This window comes from Delphinus delphis, chromosome 10 (genome assembly GCF_949987515.2).
Source record: "Delphinus delphis chromosome 10, mDelDel1.2, whole genome shotgun sequence".
NCBI lineage: Eukaryota > Metazoa > Chordata > Mammalia > Artiodactyla > Delphinidae > Delphinus > Delphinus delphis.
This window is the reverse complement of record NC_082692.2, coordinates 58,215,042-58,237,741: the sequence shown is the minus strand read 5'-3', so window position 1 is coordinate 58,237,741 and position 22,700 is coordinate 58,215,042. Positions and strand designations below refer to the sequence as shown.

General features: G+C 50.5%; 1 protein-coding gene across 1 annotated transcript; it reads left to right on the top strand.

The window, feature by feature from the left end:
* Window positions 1–2,400: 2,400 nt before the first annotated feature.
* POMGNT2 (protein O-linked mannose N-acetylglucosaminyltransferase 2 (beta 1,4-)) lies at window positions 2,401–21,524 on the top strand. Its single transcript, XM_060022237.1, has 2 exons — window positions 2,401–2,596; window positions 19,240–21,524. Exon 2 carries the CDS (start codon window positions 19,345–19,347, stop codon window positions 21,085–21,087), a length of 1,743 nt encoding a protein of 580 aa, XP_059878220.1. The 5' UTR covers window positions 2,401–2,596; window positions 19,240–19,344; the 3' UTR covers window positions 21,088–21,524.
* Window positions 21,525–22,700: the final 1,176 nt, after the last annotated feature.

The following is a 22,700-nucleotide window of genomic DNA, read 5'->3' as shown; positions in this document are numbered from 1 at the left end:
AGTGTTAAGTGAATATTATTTTGCAACATTCTTTTAATAATTTCCCAGACGGCTCATGATGTTATTTAATCAATCCTGTATGGCTAAGGACCTAAGTAATGTCCATGGTTTGTTTTTTTTATTTGTTTGTTTGTTTCTTTTTAAAAACTTTTAATTTTGAAATAATTATAGATTCATAAGAAGTTGCAAAGATAGTAGAGAGAGGTTCCTTGGAACCTTTCATCCAGTTTCCCCCAATGGTTACATTTTACATAATTATAGTACAGTATCCAAACCAGGTGTTTGACATTGGTATAAAGTTGTGTATGGTTCTGTGTCATTTTATCACATGTGTAGATTTGTGTAACCACCACCACAATCAAGTACCTGAAAGATCTCCCTCCTGCTACCCTTATATAGTCACACTCACCACTTCCCCCTCTACCCCATCCCTAACTCCTGACATCTCTACAGTTTCTAATCTGTTCTCCATCTCTACAGTTTTATCTGTTCTCCATCTCTACAGTTTTATCATTTCAAGAATGTCATATAAATGGAATCATATATATGTAACCTTTTGCGATTGACATCTTTTCACTCAACATAATGCCTTTGATATCCATCCAAGTTGTTGCCTGTATCAATTGTCCATTCCTTTGTAGTACTGAATAGTATTCTATGGTATGGATCCACTACGGTTTGTTTAACCATTCATCTGTTGAGGGACATTTTGTTTGTTTCCAGTTTTGGGGTATTACAAATAAAGCAGCTGTGAACAACTGGTACAAGTTTTTGTGTGAGTTTTCATTTCTCCGGGATAAATGCCCAGGAGTGTGATTGATGAGTCATATGGTAAGTGCATGTTTTTTTTTTTTAAGAAATTATTTTTTTTAAGAAACTACCAAACTATTTCCACCAGCCATGTATGAGAGATAGAGTTCTCTGCATACTCACCAGCATTTGATATTGACATTATTTTTTAATTTAGTTCTCATCATGGTATTAATTTGCATTTCCCTAAGGGCTAGTGATGTTGAGCATCTTTTCATTTTTTATGTATTTATTTGCCATATATATATATATATATATATTCAGTAAAATGTCTATTAATGTCTTTTGCTAATTTTTATATTTATGGTCCAGGATAGAGTTTATTTTAATATATATACTGTGGGTGTTTGAAAAAAATGTGTATTCTTTTGTTGTTTAATGGAGTGTTATATCAATTAGATCCTGTTGGGTTTTGGTGTTGTTGAGCTTTTCTGTATCCTTGCTGACTATTTGCTTAGTTGTTCTATCAGTTGTTGAGAGAAGGATGTTGAAGTCTCCAACTGTAATTACAGGTTTGTCTATTTCTACTTTTAGTTCCATCAGTATTTGATTCATTTATTTTGAGGCTCTATTGTCAGGTACATTCACATTTAGGATTATTATGTCTTGTTGGTGAATTGACCCTTTTGTCATTACATAATATCCTTTCTTATCCCTGATGATCTTCCTTGCTCTTGATTCTACTTTGAAATTAATATAGCCACTCCAGCCTTATAACTTATTATCATTATAAACAACACTGTTCAGCCTTTGCACTCAACTACATTTATTAGAATTTCTTGGTTAGAGGTCTGTATGTTTTTAAAGGCTTTTGACTGTATTGTCAAATTGCCCTGCATAAATTTACGAACTTTTACTGCCTCACCACTTGGGCATTATCATTTAAAATAATTATAAATGAAATACAGGGTTTTCCCAATTCGAGAGACAGAAGTGTTATCTCATAGATCAGCGGAGGTGCAGGTAGTCATAGTTGGTACACATCTAAATGAATAAAATTTTCATCTATACTAGCAAAAAGTCAAGAGGTCTAAAATTCATAAATGAAGAAGTAGGGAGATATATATATATTGATATATATGTCGATATATATATATATATATATATATATATATATATATATATATATATATATATATCGACAGTCGGCAGTAAATTCCAAATGCAGCAGCCATAAGACTTGGGAATATTGCCCTTAAGGAGCAGGTCGGTCCTGGTGGGATAGAGTGGGGCTGAGGGATTGGAGCAGAGGAATGGTACTTTTGTACGTAAGTCCCCCGTAGTATTATATGTTTTTTAAAAGCATGTGAAAAATATTAATTACTTTGATTTGATAAATGACATCTTGTTGGTTTAACTTGCATTTAAGTTTATTATCAGGCCTCCCATAATTGTACAAACTTTACACCAAGCAAAACCGCCTCTCGTCGGGCAAACTACAACTCCCAGGATTCCGCGGGTTGAAGGAGCGGGCTGTCACCGGACGCAAACTGCAATTCCCAGAATTCCGCGAGCCAAGGAGGTGGGTCTGGCCTCGGGCTCAGGAAGCTGAACTCAAGAGCCTGTGCACGTGCACAGGTGACGCGCGGACTCGCCAGCTGGGCAGGCGCACGGAGGCCACCTGCGAGCCCCGCGGCGGCTGACCAGACGGCGCGGCGGAGCCTGCACTGCCTGCCTGGACCTCCACGGCTCAGAGCGGGCGGCGGTGGCGGGTTCGGCCAAAGCCAGCTCCTCGGAGGGCCGGCCTGGAAGCTTCAGCGTCGCGGAGCCCGGCTGCGGGGTGCAGGTGAGATGCGCGCCCTCGCGGCGGGCGAGGGTTCCGCCACCCGGCTGGGTTTGGAATTGAGGGAGCGGCCCCCTGACCTTCCTCGGGTGGGAACGACAGGAGCGCTGGGGTGGAGAGGAGCCCAGGGGAATTTGCAGATCGGAGGAGTGACGTGTGATGGGGCTGAAGGAGGTGCGGGAGGTAGGCGAGGGTGAGGGGAGGTGGACCCTCGGGGTCCAGGTGCCGCGGGCCCTGGCGTGTCAGCTGAAGCCCTTAGCTCGGGGCTGGCACTGGCAGCGGGTGCCCATGCCCTTTTGCTGGGGAGATGGTGCGCGTGAGGCGCGGGTGGCGGGGAGCCAGGCAAGGTGCACGGAGGGGGCCGGGGCCTGCTGAGCTCCCTTTGAAGGCAGTACCTGGGCAAACCACAACTGATTCCTGGGCTCCTTGGGGTTCCATAGGGTGCCAACTATGTGTCTAGTAATGAGAGCCTGCCACGGCCTGCTTGCCAGTGCTGGGGTAGCCTCTGAAGGAGGGACCCGATGGACTTCCGGCCCTATCATGTGTGTAGGAACCCGTCTCCCAGTCACTGATGGGAATCCTCTGCTAAGGTCTAGGGTCTTCAGGCCAGTGTCCTGCACCTGGTGGTGGGCGGCTAGGGTTGGCTTACTTTATGCCAACCAAGCCTCAGAACATACTTTTGGGGGAAGGGAGAAGGGAATGGAATTGGTTATGGGGTGAACTTGATAGGACTTGGTGGCTAAGAGCGCAGGCAGAACAGGGTTCATTCACCAAATGTTTACTGTTACATGTGCTGGGCATTCAAATCCTGGCCCTCATTTACTAACTGTGTGCCCCTGAGCAAGTCACTTATCCTCTCTGAGCCTCTGTTTCTTTTATGGAGATAAAAGTACCTCATCACAGGGTTGCTGTGAGGATTAAATGAAATCATGCTGCACAAATCCGAAGTCCGGTGTCTGGTGTACAGTGAACGTGCAGCAAATGTTATCACTTATGGTTGCTAACAACAGAAGATGTTAGAGGTGAGATTGGAACCCAGGTCCGTCTCACTGGAACTAGCTGCTCCCTCTGACGCTCGTGGATCTTGGAGATCTTCAGCTCATCCTTTCACATTACAAATGAGAAATCTGAGTCCCACTGGGTGGCAGAGCCAGGAAAGAGCACAGGTCCCCTCTTCCCTGGGGACGGACAGCACATCAGTCCCTGAGTCTTGGGCCCCTGGGCGGGGTGGGGTTGGTGGCGAGCAGCAGAGTGGAGATCCTCAGCAAAGGGGAGGATGGGGTGCTGGTGACGGTGAGTGTGGCCCCCCACACTGTGGCATGTGAGCATTCTGGTGGCCTTGAAGTGGCAGGTGTCAGAGTGTCTTTCAGACTGACCTTCTGGTTGGCAAGTTCTTGCCTCTGAGCCTTGCTTTAGAAAATATTTAGCAATAAACACAGGCTTCTAGTGAATATTGAGCTAACCAGAAAATGAAATTACCAAATGCTCCAATCCCCAAGGGTCCTGCTTGGGTGATACCAAGGGTGGATACCCTCCCCCAGGACCTGCTTATCACCTGATAGGTTTTTTAATTGGGTAAGATCATGAACATGAAAGGCAGAGACCACAAATGTCATCGTAGGCTTTGAAGTCAAACTTGGGTTGGAATCCCAGCCTCACCACTTAATAGCTGTGCATCATTGGACAATTCACTTAACGATTCTGAGCATACTTCCTCAAACGTGGAATGAAATTGGTAACACCTGTTTTAGATTTGTAAGAGGGAACAAATGAGATAATTCATGTCAAGTACTTAGCATTGTTCCTGGCCTAGAGTAAGGGCCAGTGAATGGGAGTTATAGCATTATTATGATTAATAATAATTCTATAAAATAATTGTCAGGCACTGTGCTTTGCCTGAGTTGTCTGTTTGAATTCACAAAACCACCCCCTGAAGTAGGTATAATTGTGCCTTTTTTCAGACCAGGAAATGGAGGCTTGCAGGGGTTAAGAATTGGCCCAGGCAGACACAGGACAAATACTACATGATATCACTTAAAGGATAAATTTAAAGTAGTCAGACTCATGGAAGCAGAGTGTGGAATGGTGGTTGCCACAGATTGGGGGCGGCGGTGGGGGGGGAATGGGAAGGTATTAGTCAAAGGGTGTAAAGTTTCAGATAGGCAAGGTGACCAAGCCCTAGAGATCTACTGTACAGCATAGAGCCTATGTTAACAATACTGTATTATACACTTCAAATTTTGCTGTGAGGGTAGAGCTTATGTTAAGTGTTCTTATCACAAAAAAATAACAAATAAGAGGGCAGAGGAAACTTTCTGAGGTGATGGATAGGTTATGGCATAAATTATGGTGGTGGTTTCATGGGTATATACTTATCTCCACACTTATCATGTCGTATACATTAATCATGTACACCTTTTTATGTGTCAAAAAATAAAAAGAAGAACTGGTCTACAGTTACGCAGCTGCTAAGTGTCAGGACCAGAGCTCATATCCTGGAGTCTCAGCTGCAGAACTGCTGCCCGGGGTCTTCACAGTTCTCAAAGTCCACCTGTGACCGGGGGTAGCCTCCAGTGTTACAGCAGGGGGTATTGGACCGCCTGGAGAAGAGGCAGGATCCTGCAGCCTAGCTGAGTGTGCCTCCTCTCCAGGTCTAAGGTTAGCTGCGGCTGGAGGGTGAAGCCTTAGGAAGAGGCAGCCAAAACGAGCCCTGTGGCCCCCAGAGGCTCTCATCCCTGGACCACAGGGCTGGGGAAGGGCGTAATCTGGGTGAGACCCAGAAGCCTGGTTTTGAGAAGAAATGATCTTGTCTGGGGGCTGGGAAGAGTCCTGGAGCCACGTACTTCTTCTGGGCCTGATGTCTGCTTTGGGGAGGGGGTTCGCCTGCGAGCTGTGGGTGTGAGGAGAGCCAGCACCCTCCTCTTTTCTTTTCGGCTGCCTGTGAGAGTTCCCACTGCCTCTCAAGACCTTTTATAAAATAAAGAGTTGGAGCAAATAATTTCTAAGGGCTCTTTTAGCTATAAAAAGTGGTTATGGTAATTCTATATAGGTGGATTAACCCTGTCAGCACAGCACCGGGGCAGGTGGGATAATTGTCACCCCACTGTGCTCTCCAGACCTTCCTTGGGGTGAGAGAATGGCCCCAGCTCCCTGAGCCACCTGCCACCGCCGGGAATCTCTCTGCCTGGCCGGGTGGGGAGTAGTTACACAAGAGAAGCCTTGGTTGCTAAGTTACAGTTGAGGGCCTGTGGGTCTGCATCCACACCTGCTCTGCCATTGAGTGATAAAAGCTTGCTGCTCTGAGGCCTACCCTGCTTCTCCATCACCCATTGTACCTCTGAGTCTGAAGCACTGTGGACCCTGGAGTCAGACACAGCTTTGGATTCTGGTGCTCCTGCTTGAGCTGCAGGACCTAGAGCAAAGTACTTAACCCCACGAAGCTTTAATTTTTCATATTAAAAGAAAATGGAGATAATACGAGTACCTGCATTTGGTATCAGATGTGCACACCCGCAGGCCCGCAGACAGAAGGTAGGTCTCCTGAGAGATGAGCTCCTGAGCAGAGAAAGGCTGGACTGCTTCTCTGGCTCATCTGATACACGGCTTTTGTGAGGCTTAAGTGAAAAGGGTCAGAGAAAGGGCTTAGAACAGCGCGTGGCACATAGTAGGTGCTCGGTAAAGTAAGATGGTGGTAGCATTAATGTCCACCCCCTGCCCAGAGGCCAGCATCCTCTTTTCCTGACGTGTTCAGAAGAGCTATCGATCCTTCCATGTTGTCTGGCTCCCCTGGGTACATACTCAGGGCCCAGGCTCTATCAGGGAGTCACACCTTTCACTCTGCCAGTGGTGATGACCATCGGTACGGTCTTAATGCTAAGAGTTGTCTCCTTTCTCCACTTTTAATTTTTTTTTTTTTTTTGGCGGTACGCGGGCCCCTCACCGCTGTGGCCCCTCCCGTTGCGGAGCACAGGCTCCGGATGCGCGGGCTCAGCGGCCATGGCTCACGGGCCCAGCCGCTCCGCAGCATGTGGGATCTTCCCGGACCGGGGCACGAACCCGTGTCCCCTGCATCGGCAGGTGGACTCCCAACCACTGCGCCACCAGGGAAGCCCTCCTTTCTCCACTTTTAAAAGCTTAACAGAGGGCCCCTTCCTGGCTGGGCAGTGGGTACTCAGCCCTGGGCCAGGCTTCAGGGAGCGGTTGGGGACCTGGTCTGCTGTACTGTCACTATTACTGTTGTCCCCAGTACAGACCCTTGGGTCCGGTTGTTTTAGACACACCCAGTGACGAGACATATCACAGCCTCCTTCAGTAGTGGGGGGGTTTGTGACAGGAATCATGGCACATCCTGGGGGGCTTCAGGGGTTACCACCATTATGCTGGGTCCCAGAGCTTCCAAGAGGGATGTACAGTGGCCATTGTGAGGAGCCAGAGAAGCAGTCCAGCCTTTCTCTACTCAGGAGTTCATTTCTCAGGAGACCCGCCTTCTGTCTGTGGGCCTGCGGGTGTGCACATCTGATACAAGCGCCACCACTGGATCTGACCTCTTCAGGGTCTCCCACCATTGGCTGCTTTACACCCAGGCTCCACTCGCATCCGTTTAGCTGTGGCCTAGAGACCTGGGCTGTTTTTTTTGCCACTTCAGCATTATAAGTGATGCAGCTTGTGCGGGAAGGTGTCTGTTGGGGAACCTTTTCTCAAAAGGGGCTTAGAGTATGGCAGCCTTCTTAGTGTGCCCCAGAGCGTAGGCTTATGCATTGTCTTAGCAGAGGCTGGGAACAGGATTTACTAGCCTTTGTTGAAGGGGAGGGTTGTCCTTGGTTGTTTACCCTGGGTTGGACAGAAATGCCCTGCTGCGTATTTAGAAGCAGGGAATTGCAGAATTGTGGAGCGTTAGAAAAACCTCAGAGGAGTTCTTCTTAAAATTGAGTGCACACTGGAATCACCTGGAAGCTTTTTTAAAAAACACAGGTTCCTGAATCACCCTTCAGAGATTCTGGTTCCGCAGGTCTGGAGGGGGCCCCAGATTCTGCATTTCTCATATCCCAGGTGAGGCTGATACTGCTTTGGGGGACCCCATGTCCAGCCCCCGCCAGCCTCACAGGTTGACCTCGGTTTACTGGACCACTGCCCAGCAGGGGAGAGTACAAAGTAGCCGATCCCTCAATGTTAGAACAGCTCTAACGCTTAGAGAAGCCTCTTCCTGCCTCCCGCTGGAGTCCCCTCCCTGTGACTGCCCCTGCAGGCCTTACTCTAGTGCCCTGGAGCGGCCCACACCAACGTGCTAGGTGCAGAGCGGCAGCCAGCTGCTGGGAATTACAGGTACCTGAAGTCCGCCCTTCAGCCTGGGGCCTGGGTTGCACATGTCACCGTCATGCACGTGTGTCCACTCTGTTAGAGAGGGGTGCAGCCCCCGCCCTGGAGCAGCCTCACCCTTGCTGCACAGCCCCTCAGGTGTTTGAAGAATGCCCAGGGTCCAGGGGCTTCTCTTCTGCAAGGAAGGGGCCCTACTCCTTTGAGCATCCTACACAGGATGGGGTTTCTGGATCCTTCCTGATCCTGGCTGCCCCACTGGACGCTTCTCAGAAGGACTCACATGGAATAGTCTCATATTAGCAATTAAGCACGTAGACTCTGATTCCCGACAGAGGTTGTATCCTCAGTCTAATCACGAGGAAACACCAGACAAGCCCAAACTGAGGGACGTACTAGAAAATATCTGACTCTATTAAAAATTGTCAAGGTCATAAAAGGGAAGGAAAGACTCAGAAGCTGCCCCAAATAGGGGAGGCTAGAGAGAGATGCCGCCTGGCCGCCGGGCTTCACCCTGGTTTGGATTCTGCACCACAGAATAGAGACCACGGATTCATAACAGTATCATATCAATATTAATTTCCCGATTTTGCGTGATATGAGAGAATGTTCTCATTCTTAGGAAATAGATGCTGAAGTGTTAGGGGTTAAAGGGGCAAGACATCTTCAGCTCAGTTTTTAAATTTTTTGGCTGCGTTGGGTGTTTGTTGCTGCACGCGGGTTTTTCTCTAGTTGTGGCGAGTGGGGGCTACTCACGTTGCGGTGCGCGGGCTTCTCATTGCGGTGGCTCCTCTTGCTGGGAGCACGGGCTCTAGGCGCGCGGGCTTCAGTAGTTGTGGCTCATGGGCTCTAGAGCACAGGCTCAGTAGTTGTGACGGACGGGCTTAGTTGCTCCGCGGCATGTGGGATCTTCTCGGACCAGGGCTCGAACCCGTGTGCCCTGCATTGGCAGGCGGATTCTCAACCACTGCGCCACCAGGGAAGTCCCTCCGGCTTATTTTTAAACAGTTCAGAAAAAGAGAAAGAGAGAATGGTAAAACGAATGTGTCAAATTAGCAGTTGTTGGATCTGGGTAAGGATGTAGGAGAGCTCTTTGTATTATACCTACAAGTTTTTGTAAGTCTGGGATTATTTCCAGATAAAAGGAAAACAGATAACGGAGATGACAGACCCTGTAGCCACCCTGACTGCGTTAGAGTCTCAGTGCTGCTTCCTGGGTGACCTTGGGCAGGTTTCTAACCTCTTTGCCCTTTGGTTCTACCATCTGAAACATGACCATCATCATGTAGATTGGAGAACCTGGCACCTAGTGACTGGCCAGTGGATGTTGGCTCTGATATGATGATGAAGGAGGTGGTGGAGGTGGTGGTGGTGATGGTGGTGATGGAAGGGAGGAGTTGAGGGTGACACCTTGGTGATGAGGCCAAAGGAAAACCCAAGCCGAGGCCTGTCACCTCTTTCCACTCACTAATGCTGGGCTCCAGGCTCCCTGGGTTTTTGACAGGGACTGCTGTGACCTGGACACTGCACGGCTTCCCCCTGCAGAGGGCTCCGCCAGTGGTCACCTGAGCCCAGGGGGCTCCACTGGTGACACACAGGTCTCCTGGCAGCTTCACGCCCTGCTTCTCCTGGCACTGGCCACAGTTGCCCCGCAGCCTGAGCGCCCCACTGTCTTATAAAGACAGTGCCCTTTCAGCTGTGCATGACTTCGGGCCTGGCCGTCACTGCCCTGGGATGGGAGAGGAGCCTCTGCCTTGGTGGCCTCATGACTTTCTTGGTGGGCAGATGTGAGAACTGGGCACAGTGGTGCCTGCTGTGGCTGGAGGTTTGTAGCGGTCACTGTCAGCAGGGATGTGTGGACACCTAACGGGGATACTCATCTAAGGCCCCAGACCACCAAAACACCTCCAACACCTTGCTCAGAACTCCCTCACCCTTCAGGCAGCTTCCGTGGGTGGCCTCAGGCCCCACCAGCACCATTTCCTGTCAGGCACACTTCTTCGTTCTTCTTGGTGAATGTTTTGTGCCTCTTGTAGTGAGTGGCCTTCTGACCCTCTTGATGAATTCAGTCTTCTTACATTGGACCTGAGGGCCCAAATGGATCTGTGTACACACTGGGGACTGTGCATTTCCTGTAAGAATTGTTTTTATTTGAATTTGCAGTTTCAGTAGAAAACCTGTTGCAGGCGTGTTCTGTGTCACCTGGGTGAGCATCACAGCAGACTCACACGATTCTGTTCTCTGTTGCATCCCTGTTTGTGACCACATTGGTGTGTAGTAGTGCTTATCTGTTTTGCCAGAAAGGGCCAACACGGACAGCTCTAACTTGCAAGTGACCCATGGGTGCCAAGCAAAAGCCAGGTGGTGACACAGCAGGCTGTGCGAGCAAGGGTTTCCGCGTCGGTGGTAGGCTGGGCTCACTTCCGTCTCTTCAGCTGTCCCGCCTGTGCTGAGCGCCGTGGAGCCCTGGCTGTCCTCAGCAAAGCCTGCCACCGCGTATCATACCAGAGTCACCCAGACTGGAACTCGCTTGCTCCTCTGCCCGCCCCGCCCGCCCCCAAGGAGTTCCATCCCCTTTAATTGATAAGGAAGTAGAGTCACTATCTTTAGCTTGACCCAGGATTAATGTCCGCAGCTTTGCCTTGGTTCGCCTGTTGTACTAAAGCAAGGAGTTATTATCCATGTTAAACTAACTTTTTAGTCTAAGCATGGGAACTCTTAACTGAATGTTAAATATGCCCGGTCAATTAAATGTTAGGTTTGACAAGGAGTACTCAGAGGCCGCCAACATTTTGCCAGAGGGTAATGCTTTTGGCAGAAAACCTGATGTCTCGTCAGTGTTTCTTCAGGTTTGTCAATAGCATTGGATGGAGATCTAACTTTGGAGCCCATAGAAGCAGGATGTTAGGAGTACCAGTTCTACACACTGCTTCTGGTAACAATAAATAGGAAGGGGAGGGCGCAGGGGGAGAGATCATTATGAGGGTGTTTGAGTTATTAGAACTTGTTTGCTTTTCCTAACTCACAACGTGTGAGACACATCAGTGCAGGACAGAAAACTTCCATAATTCAGCACTAGTAATTCAGGCTGCATTTGGGATAAAAGCATTTTTTTTCAATAAATGACAAAATAAGAACTCTATGATTTTCAGTCGGGAGTATGAACAACCCTTAAAAGTAAGATTGTTATACTATTAATATGAAACCTTCTGCAGGCGCTGTTGCCACCCCACATCTTGCCGTGGGCACTGCTGGTCTTCTGGGCCTGGGTCTGGCAGGTGCTGGCAGTCCCAGCTCCCCCCATCCCCACAGCCCTGCTCCTGGGGGAGTGGCCGGTGAACAGCGGCTGGTCCTGGTAGTTGGGAACCCAGTGCAGCTGGCGAGACCAGCAGGAGAGGACTTCACTTTAGACCAGAGCTTACATCCTTGGTCCCGTTGTACCAGCAACAATAAGGCCTGCAGCCCCAGCCCTTGGGCCTGCCTGTCATCTTCACTCAAGTTGAATAGTTACCAGAAATTACAGATTAGGACATTTCACATTTTAAATGGATTTCTGGCTTCTCTGGAAAAACCAGAAGGGTAGTGTTACAGACTGAACTGTGTCCTTGCGAATTCATGAAGTCCTAAACCCCAGTGTGACTATATTTAGAGAGAGGACCTTTAAGGAGGTAATTAAAGTTAAGTGAGGTCATAAGGGTGGGGCCCTAGTCCAATAGGACTGGTGTCCTAATAACAAGAAGCAGAGAGACTAGAGATCTCTTTCCCTCCAGCACACACAAAGAGGTCATGTGAACACACAGTGAGAAGGTGGCCTTCTGCAAGCCACGGAGAGAGGCCTCAGGAGAAACCAAACCTGTCGACACCTTCATCTGGGACTTCTAGCCTCCACTACTGTGAGAAAATAAATTTCTCTTGCTTACGTCACCCAGTCTGTAGTACCTGGTTATGGCAGCCGGAGCAGACTAATACTAGTAGGTACCACCGGGCCACTTTCCTGCCAGGCCCTCATCAGCTTGAACTTTAACCTTGGCGTTTGGTCTCCGGGTCATACTGCTCGCTCCTGGCTTCACTTTCCCCATTGGCTCTTGGCCTTAGCAAGCATGTGAGTCTGTACCCCCCGCTCTAGGCCTGGAATTCCTGGGGCTTTTACTCCTTATCAGATGCCTTTTCTGTGCCTGTGTCTGGAGCCGGGCAGGGCGCCCCAGGAGGGGAGCCTGCACCCAGTGCTGGTTGAGCAGCCTTGGATGGGAGCCTCCACACTGGTGGCTCCTCCTGCTGCCCGGCTCTTACTGTGTCTGCAGGTGTGGCAACATCATCAGCACCTTCCTCCAGTGCTTCCTGGAATACATGGGATCCTGGAAAGGAGGATTTCCCGTCTGTGGGAATCTGATAGTAGGTATCTGGTCTAGGAGCTGAGTAAAGCAGGTTTTGGGGGGTGAATTGGCAGTATCCTCTATCTGCCTCAGTTTCTAGAGGGCTGTTTTAAGCATGTTTTTAATCCCTTATTTCTTTTTTCCCCTTTCTTTTGAAAAATATTCTTGTTTTTTTGTTTTTTTTTTTTTGGTTTTTTTTAGTTTGAACCCATTCTTCTATTTATTGACTTGTCAGCAAAATTAAAGAAACAATAGCTAAATAAACCTCTTATATCTCCCAAACTTACGTAGAGGACATTTCTGATGAAAATATTTTAACACTAAAAATATACCATTGAAAAACATTCCTGCTCTATCATTCTTTGTCCTGGCTAAGCCAGTAAGCTCTTTGTGCCCCATATCCATTGGGTCCTAAATGTGGAGCCCGAGGTAGAGGAAGCAGACAATGACAAACGTGGTGACATTTGAGTCCCCGGGACCTCTTTGCCCTGAATGCAGAGAAGATGAGGTCCCAGGGGTGCCTGGGCTGTTAGCGTAGACAGTACTTACGCGCTCTGTGTTCAAATCCTGACGCCGTTCCATGGGCCTTGGGACACGTTACTTAGCTTCTCACCTCTGTTCCCTGATCTGTGCGATGGGGAAAATGTCACTGGTGCTTTGCTAGCTGCTTAGCTGTTGGTTTTCCGATTAAATGAGGAAATGCATAAATAGTTTTTAAGTACCCTGCCAGCATAAAATGTTGAGGGTGGCAGGGGTTCTGCATGTTAATTTTGTACTGAAAACTGGCTGCTCAGACCAGGCAGAAGCGTCTTCTAAATTTATGGGGCCATCTTCACAGAGAAAGGAAACACGTCATTAGGAAGAGGGAGCAAAGCTGGGAGATGTGAGGGTGCTCCCCAGAGCAGTCGAGGGTTCAGCCCTTTTGGGAACTGGTCTGAGGCTATACCGTTTGGTACCTGTTTTCGTTCACTGTTAATTTTAGGAGCCCTAATGGAAATATAATTATGACAGCTGATGTGCTTTGAGGCCCGTTTAGATACTCTACATGCTTTAGCTCACTTATTCTTACAACACCCCGAGGAGGTTATTCTGCCCATTGTGCAGATGAGGCCATTGAGACTTAAGGTGGTGAAGGGACGGACGTGCCAAGATCATAAAGCCAGCTCACATGTGGTCTGAAGGAAGGTGAGCGTGAACAAGAGCCTGGGAAGAATTCTTGACCACCAGCATTAGGAAGGAGGCTTGAAATCTCCTCTGCCGTCTTGTGTGTCCTGACACCTGCACTCGCCCAGACTGAATGCACTTCTGTGGTGTGGGAGAGCTGCCAGGGTTCCCAGCTTCCTAAGCAGACTCTTCTCTCATCCACCTGACGATGCTCTTCCTCTAGGGAGCCTTTTGGGTGAGACCAGTGGGAAACAGATTTTTAAGCAAAGGCCAAATGAGTGTCTCATCAGGATGACCCAGGAAGTGATCAGAAGGGGGGTCGGGCTGGTCTCACTGGACAAGGAAAGCTTGTCGCCTGTACTGAGGGCCTCTCTGACATATGTGGGGCAGGAGGAGTGCGTCTAGCGGGGGGCCCGGCCTCACCCCCAGCAGTGAAGATGCTTCCTGTGTTAGCGCTCCCGAGAATGTGTTCCCTGCCTCTGTGACAGCTGCACCACGTCAGGTGTTCACAGCAGCCTCTTGTCTGCTCTGCCACAGGGAGAACCTTGAGGACAGGGGTGTCTTTCTTTCTTTTTTAGTGTTTGTATCTCTTGCTCATACCCTGCTCTAACTTAGGCTGATGCAGAGCCTCACTCCCGTTTTCTGCATGTTCTCCTAAGTCTTTGGACTCAGGTTCATGAACAGATATAGATAGAAATGGATGGAGATATGGACATATCTTCCTTTGGGTGAGTCAACAGGAAGTTCAGGCTGCCCTGCCCCGCACACTGCCAGTGCTGTCCCCTGGGGGGAGGAGCGCCGTGGCTGGCGTCCATCCTGCTTGGCTGCTGGCTGTGCCGTAGTGGGAGTTACGTAAGGTCAGTGCCCTGCCTGCCCACCTCTAACAGAGCCTGTTGTCAAGAGACTGAAGGAGGGAATCTCAGGACCTACGTCATGGACGACTCAAGGGCACAGCTTTCCACCATGTGCCACAGAACCAGGCCTCAGGAGGGGTTGGGGATCTGTTCAGAGCTTGCCTCCTTGCTGGAAGACAGGTGCTCTGGGCATGTGCCCTTTGTAAGCCTTGAGGCCTTGTTCTGTCTTAGCATGGCCGTCCTCCCCTGGTCTCCCTGCCGCTTACCTCTCCTGGGAGAGGGTCCACTGCTCCAGACCAGGCTTTGGGACAGAGTGGCTTGACAGGTAACTTGAGACAAGAGTGGTCTGCTCATAATAAGTGACAGGCTCCTCCCCTCCTGGGACCCCCAGGCCAGGGAGTAGGTGTGCTGAAGACAACGCCATCCAAGCTATTGATGCCGCACCTTAGAAGTCCAAGAGGGACTGTCTTTTCCATGTAACAAGTTTATGTCCAAAGAACACAGTTCTGTAGTCAGCCCTCGGCACCACAAGCAGAGAAGGTGTCTCCCAGGCCATTGAGTTGGCCCCTTTCATTTGCCTCCTTGCCCCTGGCCAGTGGTGCCCTTAATCTGCCTCTGTAACGAGACTCCACTGGGGAAGGCAGCAGGGACACTGCCCTCCTCTTCCAGCAGCCTGGTACCTGGTCCAGAGAAGTTGTATCTCCTCGGCCAGCAGACAGGACTTAGGAGAGTCTTGGCTTCTTTAGAGCCAGGGTGTGATTAATGTACTCTTTGTCTCCATCTGTTATCTTTTGAAAACATTTCTGAGGATTTTGCCTGATCCTTCTTCTGGCATCTGCAGGCTGCTGCGGTGCAATTGGGGGTGGGGGGGGGGGTGGACAGACACAGAGGCGGGACCATGGGGAACAGGCTGGGAGGACTTTATAATAAGCAGTGACTGCCTGAGTTCTTGTTGGCTTTCTCACTACCACACTTTGGCTGTTTCACAGCAGGGGAGAGTACAAGGGCAGCTTTCCATCTGTCTCCACAGGGGCAAAATACAATAATATCTGCGTTAATTAACATTCCCCCAGAAGCAGATTCGGAGACAAGGATTCAAGTGCAAGTAGATTGCTTGCACTTGATCGCAATACACATGAACAGGGCAGTGGGGAAATGAGACAGGGTCGGGGAGAAGGCCAGTTCCCGCTGCGGGCAACTGTGTAATCCACTTAATCCGTTAGGAGCTCTGGGAGCCAGTGTAGGACACGCCTTGGGCCATCTCATGTGGGCAGGATGGGATTGGGGGATTTACGTGACCGTTCTCATCAGATGTTGGCGCAGCCCGCTTGGCCCGTAAGTGGTAAAGTTAGAAACCCAGGCAATCTGACCTCAGGGCCCCATGCTTTAACCACCATGCTTTATTTCTAGGGAGATGTTCTGTCCATCCCCAGCAAAACTTTTCTTCCATTTTCCCTCTTGGAAGGGTAACTGGAAAGCCTGAAGCGTCCATGAGAGGTCCACGTGGGCGAGTCTGTATTTGTCCTGCCTTCTGTCAGCACCATTCCGGCAGGGCCTGGGGTGGGTGGAGGACTTACCATCTGATTAGAAGCCGTCCTTCCCATTCCCCAGGCCCTAAGGCTGGTCTCTGCCTAGTTGCCTGTTGGCCCCGCGAGGTCCCTACCCCCATGTTCCCTGGTTCCCATAAGCTTTGCCCCAAGGCCTGCAAGCTCAGTGACAACTGGGATTGGCTGCTGCACACACATCCCCCAGGTCCTCCTGCCCGCCTGTGGCCCCTGCTCCACCTCTCCACCTGCTGCCAAGCCTGCCTTTCACCACAAGGACACCTGGGCGAGGGGCAGGTAGCAGAACGCTGACTAGAGAGGCGGTGAGTACCTGGGGGCCCAGATGCCTGCTCAGGTTGGAGGTGGGTCTTTCCTCATTTCCTGGGGGTCTTGCTTTCTGATGTTTCCCGGGTGTGTGTTTTAGCTTTAGCTGCTGTTGGAAGCCGTTCTTGTCTACGGTCAGAGCAAAGCATGCATCAGCTCATGCCGCACCCATCTGCCTCCCATCTCTCCAGGGAAAGCTTTATTTTATTTTATTATTTTTTCTGAGCATTAATTTATTACTCATCCACTATCCAGTATTCTTTCATTTTGTAATAGTGATCTATTTGATTCTTTGTTTCCTTTTTAACTTTTTCATATGCAAAATGTCAAACTCAAAAGGGATCAAAAAAAGACCCCATCATCATCTTCAACTACCAATATCCTGCTGTCTTATTCCATCTCTCTCCATGCCTTTTTTGCTGGAGTATTTTAGAACAAACCACATACATGTTATTTTACCTATAAATACTTATGTCCTCTTGTTTCTTAAGTTATCTAATTCTTTAATAACTTTTTATTTTGAAATAATTTGAGACTTACATCAGAGTTACAAAAACGCTTCACTCAGCTTCCCCTAATGTTAACGTCTTACACGACCACAGTATAAGTATCAAAACCAGGAAATTAACACAGGCTTGATACTGTACCATGAACCTTATTCAGATTCTGCCATTGTCCTACTAATGTCCTTTTTCTGGCCCAGGAGTCCACATTGCATTTAGTTGTCTTGTCTCCTTACTCTCGTCCAATCTGGGACCTCCTCAGTCTTCCCTTGTCTTTTATGACTTTAACTCTGGAAGAGTCCTGGTCAGGTATTTTGTAGAATATCCTTCAATTTGGGTTTAATGTTTTCTTTATTAACTAATCTATAGACCATATTCAGAGCTAGAACTGGAACCAAGTTTTCCCCATTTAGAAATATAGATTGCAGTTATGTAGTTTGGGCAAGAAGGCTCCAGAAATGAGGTAACTTCTTAGCACATCCTATCAAGGGGTACACGATGTGAGTATATTATTACTGGTGATGTTAATGTTGATTATTTGGTTCAGGGGATGCCTGCCAAGCTTCTCTGCTGTAAAATGTCTATTTTTACCTTTGTCATTAGTATGTATCTCATAGGGAGATACTTGGAGACTATGCAGATTTCCTGTTTCTCATCATACTTTCACCCACTAATTTTAGCATCCCTCAGTAGATCTTGCCTGAAACAGTTATTGCTGTGATGTTTGCCAAATGGTGATTTTCTTTTTCCATCATTGCTTCTGCATTTATCAACTGGATTTCTGTAAGGGAGATCTGTCTCTTCTCCCCTACTTGGGTACGCCAGGTTTTCTCTCTCGAGCTGCCTTGGTACTGTCTGTACCACGGTGGTGGTAAGGATAGTTGGTTCCCGTGGCAGGACCATAGGACACTGGTCGGAAATTGTCAACTCTCAGCAGTTTAACGTGGTTCAACCTTATGACAAAGTAGTTCTTAGCTGGTGAGGCTGGGTGGAGAATTTCTAGATGGGGACACATATTTGGGAAAGTATAGCAGCAATATTATTTTACATATTACAGATATAGATATAAAATACGAACTTCAGAAAGTAACAGTTGATGAAATCCTGTTGTCTTGGGGAGCAGATATTGCAGAAGAGAGTCTTGTGTGTGAGAGATTCTTGGGGGAAGGGGATGCTGGACTTTACAGGTCAGTTTGAGGCATGAAAGAGTTTCTCTGTATTATTAGTGGGTGCATGGGTTTGAAAAGACTGAGAAACGCTGACTGATGCTTAAACAGATTTCTCAGCTACAGGGTTTCTGGGCTTAGAGAGACCCTGCCCTAGAGGTGAACAGGGCTGACTGAAGGTGCAGTGAAAAGCCAGCTAAGAAGGCAGCTGCCCCTGCCCCGTTCTCTCACCCCATGGCTGGTGTCAGGTGTTACCCGTGCTGCTCCTGTGAGGGCTGAGGGCGAGATTCTTCGATCGTTTGAACAGTCCTGGGCCTCAGAGCAGGTATGATACCCTTCCTGGTGGTACGGAAAAAATGGGAGCAAATGCCCACAGCTCAGCCAGGCCTCCCTGTAGGTGTGTGTATGTGGGACAGGAAGTTTAACCCTTTGGAGGTTTTGCCTCAATATACAAAACCATTGTCAGTGGTGATATTCAGACACAGTCCTCTTAGTGGAGCACTGAGGGAACAAGTTTCTACCCATCTTTTCATGGAGATCTAAAAACCAGCAGGCGTGATTTCCAAACAGGAGCATTAAGCAAGAGCAGATGTTCCCTGTCTCCCCCATGCGTGTGTGCCACGTGTCCTGAGAAGGGGCATGCGGGGTCCTGGTGTGCAGCCTGGGAACTGCGCTCACAAGCCTTCTGTCCCATATGTGCCCATGGTAAGGTGAAGTCCTTACCTTGCAGTACCAGGAATGTCGGGCCCTTAATGGGGATTTTCCCTGAGGCCTCTTGTCACAGATACCTTTGCTGGTTATCTTCTGCTGCAGCAGCGCTTCATAACAAACAGCCCCAGAATTTCAGTGACCTACAATAAGAAGCACTTATTCAGCTCACGTGTCTCTGTGTTGCCTGGTCTTGGCTGGGTTTGACCGGTGGTTCTGATGATCTTGGCTGGACTCAATTACAAATCTGGGGGTCAGCTGAGCCAGACTGAGCGTGGCTGGAGCAGCCGTGCTCCACACACAGATCTCTTCTCCTGGGACCAGGAAGTTAGGCTGCACACATTCTTCTCATGGCAACATCCTAAGTATAAAGAGGGCAAAGACAGTCACACAAGCGCTTATCAAGCCTCTGATATGTTCTGTCTGCTAACATCTCATTGGCCAAAGCAGGTTATGTGGCCAAGCCCGAAGTCCAGGTGCAGGGATGTATATTCCCCCATGGAAGCAGCAGGGGAGGGAGGGGAGTGAATATTTTTGAACAACGGTCTAGCCTACCGTGTCTTCAAATGTGCAGAGAGACGCAAGGACCCAGCGCCGTAGCAGAGCCCAGCGCAATGCCTGGCGCAGAGCGGGCGCTCGGGGTGACTCCAGACACACAGTGCAGACACCTTTTCCTTTTCCTTCTCTCCTCCCGCAGGCCTCTGCTGGTCCTCCGGGTGCCTGCAGGGATGGGTAAAGCCCGCCAGGCCCGAGGTGCTTTCCAGGGGCCGTCGTCTCACTAGGGCCTCACTGCGGCGCTAGGATGCACCTCTCGGCGGTGCTCAACGCCCTCCTGGTGTCGGTGCTGGCAGCCGTGCTGTGGAAGCACGTGAGGCTGCGCGAGCACGCCGCCTCCCTGGAGGAGGAGCTGGCCCTCGGCAGCCGAGCCCCGGAGCCCGCCCCCGCCATGCGGATCGACTACGCGAAGGCCCTGCAGATCCTGACGGAAGGTGGCACGCACATGGTGTGCACCGGCCGCACGCACACTGACCGCCTCTGCCGCTTCAAGTGGCTCTGCTACTCCAGCGAGGCCGAGGAGTTCATCTTCTTCCACGGCAACGCCTCCGTGATGCTGCCCAGCCTGGGCTCCCGGCGCTTCCAGCCGGCCCTGCTCGACCTGTCCACCGTGGAGGACCACAACACCCAGTACTTCAACTTCGTGGAGCTGCCGGCCGCCGCCCTGCGCTTCATGCCCAAGCCGGCGTTCGTGCCTGACGTGGCCCTCATCGCCAACCGCTTCAACCCCGACAACCTCATGCACGTCTTCCACGACGACCTGCTGCCCCTCTTCTACACCCTGCGGCAGTTCCCCGGCCTGGCCCGCGAGGCCCGGCTCTTCTTCATGGAGGGCTGGGGCGAGGGCGCCCACTTTGACCTCTACAAGCTGCTCAGCCCCAAGCAGCCCCTCCTGCGGGCGCAGCTGAAGGCCCTGGGCCGGCTGCTCTGCTTCTCCCATGCCTTCGTGGGCCTCTCCAAGATCACCACCTGGTACCAGTACGGCTTCGTCCAGCCCCAGGGCCCGAAGGCCAACATCCTCGTCTCGGGCAACGAGATCCGGCAGTTTGCCAGGTTCCTGACGGAAAAGCTGAACGTGAGCCACGCAGGCAGCCCCCTGGGCGAGGAGTACCTCCTGGTCTTCACCCGCACCCACAACAGACTCATCCTGAATGAGGCGGAGCTGCTGCTGGCACTGGCCCAGGAGTTTCAGATGAAGACCGTGACGGTGTCCCTGGAGGACCACGCCTTCGCAGACGTGGTGCGGCTGGTCAGCAACGCCTCCATGCTGGTCAGCATGCACGGGGCCCAGCTGGTCACTGCCCTCTTCCTGCCCCGCGGGGCAGCCGTGGTGGAGCTCTTTCCCTATGCCGTCAACCCTGACCACTACACCCCCTATAAGACACTGGCCACGCTGCCCGGCATGGACCTCCAGTACGTAGCCTGGCGGAACACGTTGCCAGAGAACACAGTCACGCACCCAGAGCGGCCCTGGGACCAGGGGGGCATCAGCCACCTAGACCGGGCCGAGCAGGCCCGGATCCTGCAAAGCCGGGAGGTCCCGCGGCACCTCTGTTGCCGGAACCCTGAGTGGCTCTTCCGAATCTACCAGGACACCAAGGTGGACATCCCGTCGCTCATCCAAACCATACGGCGCGTGGTGAAGGGCCGGCCGGGGCCGAGGAAGCAGAAGTGGACGGTCAGTTTGTACCCCGGCAAGGTGCGGGAGGCGCGGTGCCAGGCGTCGGTGCAGGGCGCCTCCGAGGCCCGCCTCACCGTCTCCTGGCAGATCCCGTGGAACCTCAAGTACCTGAAGGTGAGGGAGGTGAAGTACGAGGTGTGGCTCCAGGAGCAGGGGGAGAACACCTACGTGCCTTACATCCTGGCCCTGCAGAACCACACCTTCACCGAGAACATCAAGCCCTTCACTACCTACCTGGTGTGGGTCCGCTGCGTCTTCAACAAGACCCTCCAGGGACCCTTTGCAGACGTGCTGGTGTGCAACACGTAGCGAGCGGTCCGGCCAGGCCTCGGGAGGGGGGCTACTCAGGCTTGGTGTCCCTGGGCCTGCCAGCTCCCAGGGGTGGCTTCTGGGAATTATTTATTTACTGAGCAGGCCTGTGCCTCGGGTCATCTTGTTGCCTCGGAGGTGTGGGGTTCTCAGCGCGCCTCTTTGCACAGGTGTGATGGTACCTCCCCACCCGTTTCTCTCATCCTGAGCACCCATGCCCTGGAGAAGGTCCTTGAGGGGAGGAGGAAGAGGAGAGTAAGAATCCCAGAGAACCTCTTTGGCTAAGTGATCATGCTGTTTCCTACGGCATCTTTCTGGTTGGTGTCGGGTTTCTGGAAACTGCTAGTAATTGTGGTCATTTGGGTGGGTGGTACATCAGCTTCCGTCATCATGAAATTCACCTGTAGCCCCATGAAGTGTGTGTTTGGAACATTGATTAAATGATTATAAACATCTCGGCCAAGTCTTTTATTGGACAGTGGGAAGGGGGGCTCGTAGTCGATACCTAGATGCCCTTTCATCCGGGTTGTCAGCCGAGCGGATGTGGCAAAGGGGAAGGCATCGAGGCCTGGGAGGCAAGGCAGGCTGGCTGGATTTCATCCCGATGAGGGATGAGTATCCCATTTCCATCTGTGTGGGATGAAAGCCTGGAAGTAGGTGGGAGAGGGCTGCGGGGAGGAAGATCGGTGTCTGCCAGAGTCTGCTTAGGCTTCACTACACGTTCAGACACATAAGACTACGGTACACACGCCCGGCGTCGGATTCATTTAGAAGGACGTAACACAAGATGCTCAGAAAGCCAGCACGGCTGCATTGAGTGACTTCTTCCACAGGAGGAGTCCTCACACCAGTCCAGGGGCCATTCTGTTACCCTCTTCCCCAAGTGGTTGCTCAAGGGTAAGGAGATGGCAAGGCGCATTGGTAGTTGTGGGGGCCACTTTGGCTTAGAAGCCCCATAGGAACCATTATCTTCTAAACAGCCCATAGTCAAGTAAGTTCCTAGGGTCCCGCAAGGAACCTGCCTGGTTATAGGAGTTCTCGCACTCAGGGAAGCCTCGGCTCCGGTGTCCTACCAGATAGTTTAGTAATTCAGGCTCCTTCCAGTCCAGGTCAGAGGTCCACCCGACATTGAACCTTTATCCGGCTTCCATGGCAACAGAGCTAGAAAATTAACTCACGATCAAATTCATCCTCAGAGAAGGAGAAAGAAAGAGTTTTAGCCTTTTCTTCTTCACAGGCAGATGGTGATGCTGATCTGACTCCTGCGGAGAGAAGAAAAGGGGGCCTTGGGGAGGTGGGAGCTCGGGCCGTAGTTTGTTTATATGAGCTGTGCCAGGCTGATCGGGAGTCCCTGAGGCAAAGCTGTGCGTTAGATGAATATCCTGGTCACTGGCTGAGAGTTATTCATCTGTAGGGTGAGGATGATACAGCTGGGATTGTTGTAAGGCATTCAAGAAATCATCTGTGTAAACTGTTAGCACCATGCCGGATGTGTGATATATTAGACGTTACGGGTCCGGAATCCATACCCAAACCCTGGAGGGCAGATGTGATTCCAAATTCTGAAATTTTCAGAAAGTAATCTGGTGCCTATACCGTGTATTATGCAATAT

Bases quoted from the DNA above. Each gene is read 5' to 3' on its own strand.
- POMGNT2 (XM_060022237.1), top strand. From the start codon at position 19,345: ATGCACCTCTCGGCGGTGCTCAACGCCCTCCTGGTGTCGGTGCTGGCA.